At 50.7% G+C, this 9,295-nt stretch overlaps 1 protein-coding gene across 4 annotated transcripts; it reads right to left on the bottom strand.

Annotated features, from left to right (window-relative positions):
• Positions 1 to 2,221: 2,221 nt before the first annotated feature.
• KRT5 (keratin 5) lies at positions 2,222 to 8,270 on the bottom strand. Of its 4 annotated transcripts, none has more exons than XM_021713553.1 (10): positions 7,556 to 8,193; positions 7,338 to 7,519; positions 6,544 to 6,758; positions 5,686 to 5,746; positions 5,477 to 5,572; positions 5,181 to 5,345; positions 4,702 to 4,827; positions 4,209 to 4,429; positions 3,361 to 3,395; positions 2,222 to 2,892 (listed from the first exon to the last, which is right to left on the bottom strand). In XM_021713553.1, exons 1-10 carry the CDS (start codon positions 7,887 to 7,889, stop codon positions 2,585 to 2,587), a joined length of 1,743 nt encoding a protein of 580 aa, XP_021569228.1. In that variant the 5' UTR covers positions 7,890 to 8,193; the 3' UTR covers positions 2,222 to 2,584. The 4 variants fall into 4 exon arrangements, with proteins under 4 accessions (XP_021569228.1, XP_021569229.1, XP_021569230.1 ...); XM_021713554.1 differs by having other exon boundaries at positions 2,222 to 2,802; positions 2,848 to 2,892; positions 7,338 to 8,193; XM_021713555.1 differs by having other exon boundaries at positions 7,338 to 7,615; positions 7,685 to 7,980.
• Positions 8,271 to 9,295: the final 1,025 nt, after the last annotated feature.

A 9,295-nucleotide genomic window follows, 5' to 3' on the forward strand; every position in this document is an offset into this window, starting at 1 on the left:
AGTAATAGATTTAACTGACCCAAATCAGAAATTTCAATAACTGGCATTTAGTGACAGGAGTCCCTAATGATTGAGGTCCTTCTTAAAGTGGTCCTGAGTCATGCATCTCAGCCCAGACATATCTGTATCTTATATTGAATTGCATTTCTCAATTCCAGCATTAACTTATGCTAAGCTCAGGGGAACGACTGTTACACTATGACTATTATTTGTGTGTCTCAAGCAGGCACTGGTGATTATACTATGGAATGCTCAGGAAAAAGACTGGTAACCTGTGCCGTATATGGCCCCATCAGGTGTCACATGGAGAAAGAGCAGATACTATGAGGCCTGCTAAGACCATAAAAATAGATGACTTGCCAGTGCCCCATAAAATGTCTTGGCTGCTGCTGCTGCTCCTACTGGCTGTGCCTTTGTTGTCAAAAAAGATCCTCATCCTCCGGTCTATAGGGAAAAGCACACACTGAGCAGCTAAAGAGTTAATACAACTACTTCCATGGGAAAGTCCCCTAACCCTGATAATATGGATTTGAGGCCCTCTGGAGGAAGAAATTTATAAATGTGAGTAGGGTAGACAGAATTCCTCTCTTGCCAATGTATATTCAGAAGCACACACACACACACACACACACACACACACAGAGAGAGAGAGAGAGAAAGAAAACCTGGAAACAGGGAGAAAACAAAAGCTGAACAGGAGCCCACAATTTGATGCAATTGGGAATCCAAAACAAACTTAAAGAATTTATACATCAAACAGATAAAAAGCTGTGTAGACTGTCTTTGTACCTCTAACACACAGATTTACTTTTACATCTGAAATACAGCAATTGACAAAACTTCATGGCTTTGTTCCTTGCTGGAGCTCAAGTTACACTTTTACCTGTGGGTTCTACTAAATTTAAACAAGATACTTCTGTCAACTTGGGGAGGTTTCTGAACATGAACTGGAGAATAAACAGGTATACCTCACCTTAATTATCAGCATCACTGACTTGCCCAAATTCTCTGTGATCATAGTATCTCCTAAAATATCCCATAGTGGGCATAGACAGTTGACCCAAAGAATACTAAATTAAAATTAAATTACATCCTTGGCACTTACAAATTGGCTTAACAAAATGGGACCCCACGGGCTTCTCTCCCTGCCAGTTAAAATAGTCAGTATGACCCAATGTAAATTAAAACAGGACCTTCAAGGAGTGAAACCCACTAAGCAGGATCTATTTTGAGACAACACCTACTGTTCCTCCATTCACCAACCTAATTTGTCCTCTTTTTAAATGTGGGAAGAATGAATGTGCCTCACAGTGGATTACCACGATTTTAATACCATGTTCACACCTCTTAAGGCCCCATATCCGATATCATTGAAATTGCTGATGTATCCAACCAGCAACTGGTAGATATTTTCTTCTAATGGATTTGGATAATCTGTTGAATGTCCCTTTCAATGGCCTCTCCATCACAACTTGCTTCACCTCCCAGTGGGCGTGACATACCTTCCCCAGATACTCAGGGAGTACCTCAACAGCCTGTCATGGCACACAGTCCTTGCAGCCAAGATATTAAATGCATCCGCCTCTCTCCTGGAACACAGATATAACTTACATCAACGAATCCTCCTCCCAAGAGATGCATTTAACACACCCCTTCAGAACAGGCAAATACAAAGGGCTTCACAAAGAGAGGATGAATGTGCCATTGTCCCACACAGAGATCAAGGTCCTGCCACCTCAGCTAAATTCCTGAAATTATTCAGTAGACCAAGGGCTACTCCATCCCTGACACTGTAAAAAAAAAACCCCAACTGTTGACCCTCTCAGCACCCACAATATTAGAATAAGCCCAACATCTTGTAGGCCTTTTTGGGTTCTAAAGTCAACATAGTCTTCGCTTACAAATGTCATGCTGTTACTGGCAAGTTGGCCTACTTTGAATAGGCCCTTCCTTCAAAAAAAGGCACTAAAATCTGTCCAAATTGCAGTATGGTGGACACATCCATTAGTGCTCCCCAGAGACCCCCTTCATTGTAGAGGCTTTATAATCTCCCCTGAGCCTCCTGGAGTCTCTTGACCTCCCATGATGGCCATGTTCCCTTCAAGGTTATCCCCTATTTCCCTGTGAATCATCAAAGGAACCAATCACATCTGGAGAGTTCAACCCTCGTGGGGTCTCTAGGCTGATTGTAGACCTGGAAAAAACAATTCTGCACAGCAGCTTATATTATAAAAGCATTTTATTGAACACACTCTGGAGGTAGCCAGAACCAGAACAAATTTGGGATTGGGGTAGGGAGTCTGTTTTGATGGTTTAGACACTGGAAGATTTTGGATTCTTGCACCACCAAGGACCATGCTGTGGAGACCAAAGGCTGATTGGAAGCAGATTGTAGCACTGTGGCACTGGAGCCCAGACACCGGGAATTGGGCTCTTCTGGGTTCCAAAGAATGTGGTTCTGTAATAGGCTTGGTCTAGACTACTCTCCAGAAAAAGGGAAAACTTGGCTTGGGGAACTGCCTGGGAGAGGCAGTCTCCAGGGGCCGGGTGGCTGCGTGGGGAGGCAGTGACTTGCAGCAGGTGCTTAGCTCTTGAAGCTCTTCCGGGAAGAGGAGGTGGTGGAGACAAATTTCACGCTGGAGCTGCTGCCCCCGCCACTGCCAAAGCCTCCCCCCATGCCTCGGCCACTGCTTGCGCTGAAACCGGAGCCCCCCACACTGAGCCCGCCGCCTAGGCCGACACCCCCGCTGCTGCTGGAGTAGTAGCTTCCACTGCCACCTCCACCAAGGCCACTGCCAAGGCCTCCACCGAGGCCGCCACCAAAGCCACTGCCGCCGCCGTAGCCACCACTGCCGCCGCCGTAGCCAGAGGAGACGTTGCTTGTGACGACAGCTGCAGGGAAAGGAGGGAGAACTCAGTATGACCATCTGTCAGTTTGAACCTACATGGTCAATTTGGTGGCTCCTGCTGGCGTCAAACCACTTTACTCAGCCCATTTTACAGAGTTAGCAAACAAGGCCCAGAAGGACTAAGTCACTTAGTTAAGGTCCCTACAAACAGTGGGTGGAACATAAGAGGCAAGGCATGGTGCTAGGTATGTGTGGGGGAGAGGGCCAAGGCGGTGGGACAGGGTCCAAAATGTGTAGGCTGCATGGCCTACCCTTTAGGAGATAAGACGTGAGCTGCATTGCTTCCTGTCCCAATCCGTCCCTCCCCTCCACTGCCTACTCCTCACTGAGTGTATCAAATAACCATCTGCTGAGACGGAGAATGCCTGGCATCTAAAAACACCAGGATTCGGAGCTGATCTCAAATATCCCACATTATCATCATGGTTAATGTCTGTTCAAAGATACTTACAGATGTTGACTGGTCCAACTCCTTCTCCACTCAGTCTGCAAGGGAAAAAAATTGAGTTAAGCGTTAACCACTCCCCAAAAAACAGCATTAACCCTGTGGATAACTCCCATGGCTATAATTAGAGCTCACTCTATAAGCCAGGAGGCATCCATATGCCCCAAAAGACTATTTAAATTAAAGGAAGAGAAAGCTCTCTGGAGGGACTTTCCAATGAATAGGGATTGACTTAGAAATATGTTGTCCACAGAAGATTCTAATTCACTTTCGTCTCCATCTGTTACATGGAAAGTGTGAGTAAGAAGCTGTGAGAAATATGCAAGTATAAAGCAGTTTTTGCCTTGTAGGAGCTGACATTCTGCCAGAAAACTTGGCATGGACAGAAATTCCTCAGAAAGAGAATAGGTAATAGGAAGAGCCAGAGATGGAAGCAAAAGGTTAGTTTGAGAATCCAAAGTCAGGTGAGTTTAACTCAGCTGGAGTAACCATGAAGGGCTTCCTGAAGGAAGAACTACTTGAGGAATTGGGAACACAAAGATGGAGATGGAGAGTGAGGCTAAAAAAAGAATATGAGCAAAAGCAGAAAAGGGACAGAGATCGTGGCACGTTAGTCGAGTTGCTCAGTTGCTTGGAGGAGGGAGAGGCAGTGCCCAAGAACACTGGTTGGGGGAGAGGCCAGAAAGGTAAGTCGAGGCCAGCGCTATGCGCATGAGTCAGACTGAAGTTGGATTGACGGCGTGTCATGATCTTGTGTAGGACAGTGGTCACTTATCCGTGTGTTGTACTCCCTGCCACGGGGCAGCTGCGCTTATCAAATGAGAGGGTGCCCTGGGCTCACGCTGTCTGCCCACCTGCACTCCTCGCCCTCCAGCAGCTTCCTGTAGGTGGCGATCTCCACGTCCAGGGCCAGCTTGGTGTTCATGAGCTCTTGGTACTCGCGCAGCAGCCGTGCCATGTCCTGCTTGGCCTTCTGCAGGGCGTCTTCCAGCTCGGCCAGCTTGTTCCTGGCATCCTTGATCGCCAGCTCCCCACGCTGCTCGGCGTCTGCGATGGCGTTCTGCAGGTTGGCGCACTACAGAGGGAAAGGAAGGAAGAGTAGGGACACATGGGTGGCTGAGCTGACCCTGAGGTGTCTCCTTCAGAGATTCTGGGTCAGGCAAACCAAACTATCTGGAGCCCCAGTGAGAACCCGGTACGTCTGCCCTGGTCGTCGTGGGCGGGGGAGCACGGAGAGGCTGGTGCTTGTTCCAGCTGTGTGTGTGTTTAGCCAAAGCGAGACATAGCAAAGCAAAACAGGCCTCCCGCTCAGAGCTCAGGATCGCACATCTTTCACCCTCACCCTACCTGCTTCTTGACGTTGTCTATCTCGGATCTCAGCCTCTGGATCATGCGGTTCATCTCTGAGATCTCATGCTTGGTGTTGCGAAGGTCATCGCCATGCCGGCCAGCTGTCTGCTGCAGCTCCTCGTACTGATGCCCCCCAGAAAAGAAGAAAGATTCCAGGGTCACCAGGGTGAAAGCACTTTCCCAAAGTTCACAGGCGGCGGGGGGCAAGCAGTGCCGTTATCTAGGGTCTGGGCTAGCTCAGCCGCTTCCAGGTGCAGTTCTGGTGCCTTTGCTCCCAGAGACACGTGTGAGATTCAAAGCAAGATTCTTTTCCAGGTTCTTGGGTTTATATGACAAGTATACACAGGGTAGTTCCCGTAACTCACCCCAATGGGCCTTGGTAAGCTTCAGGAGTCCTGCCCTTAGCATTGTCATGCCGTAGAACCCCAGATGTGTGTCCAACTGCTCACTTGGGAGACATTGGCCAGAGCACTCACCTTGGACTGATACCAGGTCTCAGCCTCTGTCCGGCTGCGGTTTGCAATTTCCTCATACTGCGCTTTGACGTCAGCGATGATGCTGTCCAAGTCGAGGTTGCGGTTGTTGTCCATGGACAGGACCACGGATGTGTCGGAGACATGCGTCTGCATCTGGGACAGCTCCTGCAGGGAGATTTGAAGTCAGGCCTCTGAACTCAATGTCAGTTTCATTCAAATCTTCCACTCACTATGATATGTCAACTCGAGAAAAAGAAAATAACCCCCTACTTGAAAGATTCAGGGAAATTTCTTACCGCATCGAAGAACACCTTCAGGAAATTGATCTCATCCATCAGGGCCTCCACCCTGGCCTCCAGCTCCACCTTGTTCATGTAGGCGGCGTCCACATCCTGGGGAAACAGGGGATGGTTGGCACTGCGCACGCTTCCACCCTGACTTAAGTGAGCACCACTCCTAGGAGAGCATAGCCACGGGCTATGGGCGCTCTCCTTCCCACACGCACCTTCTTCAGCATCACAAACTCATTCTCGGCTGTGGTACGCTTGTTGATTTCATCTTCATACCTGGTGGTGAAAAAGATGGGAAGTGTCTGTCAGAGGATAAGGGCCAGGGACGGGTCTTTATGGCACAGAGTCAACTGCGAGCTTACGGTCACAGTGGGAAGGGGCTTCTCATGTTTCCTAGGCAGAGAGGGAGGGGACATTGGTAGCATGAGCCTCTGGGCAAGGACCTTCCTTATCTGTAGGATACTGCTTTCTCGATAACTGCCTTCCAGATAATTCTTCTATCATTGCTACAAATCCTTTTTTCCTCAAGAATATTCCAGTAGAAAAGCTAGGTTATTTCTCTCCAAGTTCCAAATCTAGTCAATTTCTTTAGTACTTTTTTTCAGCTATAGTCTTTTACAAAAGGAAACAAAACAAAAACTAGCAGCCCAGTTGCTAAAGAAGGGACATAAGGCTAAAGAAATTATTTAAGCACCAAGCTGGGTTATGTCACCAGTTCCTGCATTGAGGCAAACCCCTCCAAAGGTCCACGCTGTGTACTTTGACTTTATTGGGGAGGAAAGCACCAGAAAGCACGGATTCCATAATGGCATATTTCACCAGGGAGTGCCAAGGGTGCACAGCTTGTTGCTCCGGCCGCTGGCTAAGTGCCTTGCAGAGGGGCTGAGCCTGGGGCAGGAACTTTCTAAACGTGGACCTGGTGTTGTCATTGTTCTTGTTTTTAGTATTGTAAGTATCCATGGAAGGTATATGCTTTGAGCCCATAGGGGACATAAATAGAAGACGGATTATGAAGCCCTTCTGGTGCCAAGAAGACTTCACCCACCCCCATCTTCACCCCCTGCCCAACTCACTTGTTCTTGAAGTCCTCCACCAGGTCCTGCATGTTTCTCAGCTCTGAGTCCAGGCGGCCTCTCTCTCCGAGGATGCCATCCAGCTGCCTCCTGAGGTTGTTGATGTACTGCTCGAACAAAGGCTCCAGGTTCTGCCTCACAGTCTTGGTGCCCTGCTCCTGCAGCAGGGTCCACTTGGTGTCCAGGACCTTGTTCTGCTGTTCCAGGAAGCGCACCTGGAGGGGAACAGAGTTTGAAGATGGAGAAACGTGGATTTCATGCTTCAGCGATCAATGCACTAAAGTTCTCTCATCTCATGCTGTCCCTCTAAACCCTTCCTGTGCACAAAGCCTGGCCCTGGGCCCCAGGAGGGGCAGTCCAGAATAAGGCTCCCAACCCTACTCTTCCAGGGAGACAGGACATTTGTCCAGGGTAGACAAAACACTAGGAACAGCTGGTGGGCTTGCAGCCAGCACAGTGGTGGCCGTGAAGGCACTCAGGCTGCTGCCGATGAAGGTGTCTATCTTCCCACGCCATCAGTCCCGTTATGCGAGGTGTAAAACACATTTCTCTGTCCAACAGTGGTTGGGGGACCCTTATGAGGTAACCTCTGATTGGGAAGAAATAAGAATTTCCCTTCCAAGCTGTCCATCTAATGAAGAAAGTGTCCACAGGTCCAAGACACAGAAACAAGCAGAAACACGTAACTGCAAATGCTGAAGGTATTTACATAAAGCCAAAAGCCTTCCCTCATCCCTCTCACTCTGGCTTTGATTCCAGGCTCACAAAGACTTTTTTACAGAGGATCGTCTCACCTTGTCGATGAAGGAGGCGAACTTGTTGTTGAGCGTCTTGATCTGCTCACGCTCCTCGGTCCTTACCCGCTGGATAGCAGGGTCAATTTGCAGGTTGAGGGGAGTCAGGAGACTCTGGTTGACGGTGACCTCTTGGATACCTCCAGGGGGACAGACGGGGAAGCCAGGGCCACCGAAGCCACCTCCAAAACCAGCTCCACCACCGAGCCCAAAGCCACCACCAGCTCCACCGCCGAAACCGAATCCACTCCCGGCGCCACTTCCGAAGCCGTAGCCACCTCCAGCACCGCCACCAAATCGGTTCCTGAAGCTGCCACCACTAGAGCTCATGGAGATCCTCTTGGAGCCCCCCATATTGTAGAGGCTCCGGCTGCCGTAACCCCCCCCTCCGTAAGCACCCCCAAGGCTGACCCTGCCAAAGCCACCACCGCCACCCCCGGACCGGGACATGGAGCTGAAACTGGTGCGGGTGACGGACGGGGTGACGGCAGAGGCAGCGCTGAAGGAATGGCCGCCCCCACTGCGGAAGGAAACACTTGACTGGCGAGACATGGTGGCTTGTTCCTGGCGGAGCAAGAGAACTGGTAGATTGAGAGGTGCTGGAGAGAACAGAGCTCAGCAGGATGCAGAAGGTGGCTCTGTTAGCCGGGAACTGCTGTGCCCCCTTTATATCCCACTAGAACAGGGTTGGGCGGGAGAGCTGTCGGGCTGCGAATGATTAAGTGGGCTGGGCATGCCCGGGGGGCAGCGGTGAGCTCACCTGTCACACCTGCACGGTGGTGCGGGGTGCAGACTCTTCCTGGCAGGCTCTGCTCGGTTAGAAATAACTTGCCTTGCAGCATTGATCTCTTGGCATCAAGTTGGACACCGCCGACAAGTGTCTCCTCACTCTGGGGGCTGAGGCTGGGGACTGGGAGCCCCCAGGAAGGATGCCAGGCAGTGAGGGGGCATTGGCCGCAGCTGATGTCTTGGGGAGCCTTACAGGACCACGATATTGACGACCATCCCAGCATGGCACACGCTGAGCACTTGCCCTTGCAGCTTCTGGGACACTGTCTGTCAGTGGGGGCAAAGCCATCCCCACCTGGCAGCAATTGCTTACCTAATGCTTTTCCAGGCAGCAGGTCACCGCAGGGCTTTCACCTCTTGGTAAAGCAACTGGTGGCTTCAGATCTTGCGTACGTGCCAAAGGGAACAATAGAGTCCTGTCTGTTTCTGCACAATTTCTTTCTTGTGAGAAGCACGGCTATCCAAGAGCCCACTGGGGATTTCACCTACAGGCTCCCCTAAGCCCTGAGCTCCAGAAACAGAGAATGCAGGAAGCCCTCGGTGCCTGCTATACACCACTTTGATCTTACTAGGGCCAGGCCTGTCCTTCCACAGCGTCTTCTTAACTGCGTTTTCTGTACCCTTTGTTCTTTCCCTTGCTCTTTGGCCTGGGCAGGACCCTGCAGGGGGCTTAGCAAACCCAGAGACCCCATGCCACCCCTTCCAAAGAGCCCGGAGACCCGGCAGGCTGGCACGTCCCTCTTCAGGGGGGCTGCTCTGCGGGCTCCCAGCCCCCAGTTGTGTGCCAGCAAGCTTCTGGTTATTCCACTAGGGAAGGAATGAGTCATCGCATCTGTCGATACAGGCTGAAGGCCGCCACAAACACATACCTGCAGGAGTTTCTAATCTCGTCAGGAACATGTTGGGGAGCCACCGGCCTGTTATAACGGAGAACCGTCCTGTTCTGAGCAGCGGGAACGGCCGCGCTCTCGGCACTCCAGCCCAAAGTCGTTTCAGGGCCAAGGGAATGGAAAAAGGAATTCTAAGTCTGTGGATTTCACTGCCAGAGAGGCTAGCCAGAGCAGGTCTGTGGCCCAGGCAGCTGGCATCTCAATCTGCCTGTTGCTTTAGGGATTATCCCACGAGAGTCCCCTCTGAAAAGCCTGCCTGGAGAGTTGTAGACCCAGGAA

Source organism: Carlito syrichta, unplaced genomic scaffold, assembly GCF_000164805.1.
Source record: "Carlito syrichta isolate Samal-C Ts95f unplaced genomic scaffold, Tarsius_syrichta-2.0.1 Scaffold304602, whole genome shotgun sequence".
Classification (NCBI taxonomy): domain Eukaryota; kingdom Metazoa; phylum Chordata; class Mammalia; order Primates; family Tarsiidae; genus Carlito; species Carlito syrichta.

Coding starts and splice junctions, on each gene's coding strand:
- KRT5 (XM_008060382.1), bottom strand. CDS start 7,889: ATGTCTCGCCAGTCAAGTGTTTCCTTCCGCAGTGGGGGCGGCCATTCC. Junction 5,346..5,476: donor TGAAGGTGTTCTTCGATGCG/GTAAGAAATTTC, acceptor ATCTCCCTGCAG/GAGCTGTCCCAGATGCAGAC. Junction 3,396..4,208: donor CTGGAGGGCGAGGAGTGCAG/GTGGGCAGACAG, acceptor TTTCCCTTGCAG/ACTGAGTGGAGAAGGAGTTG.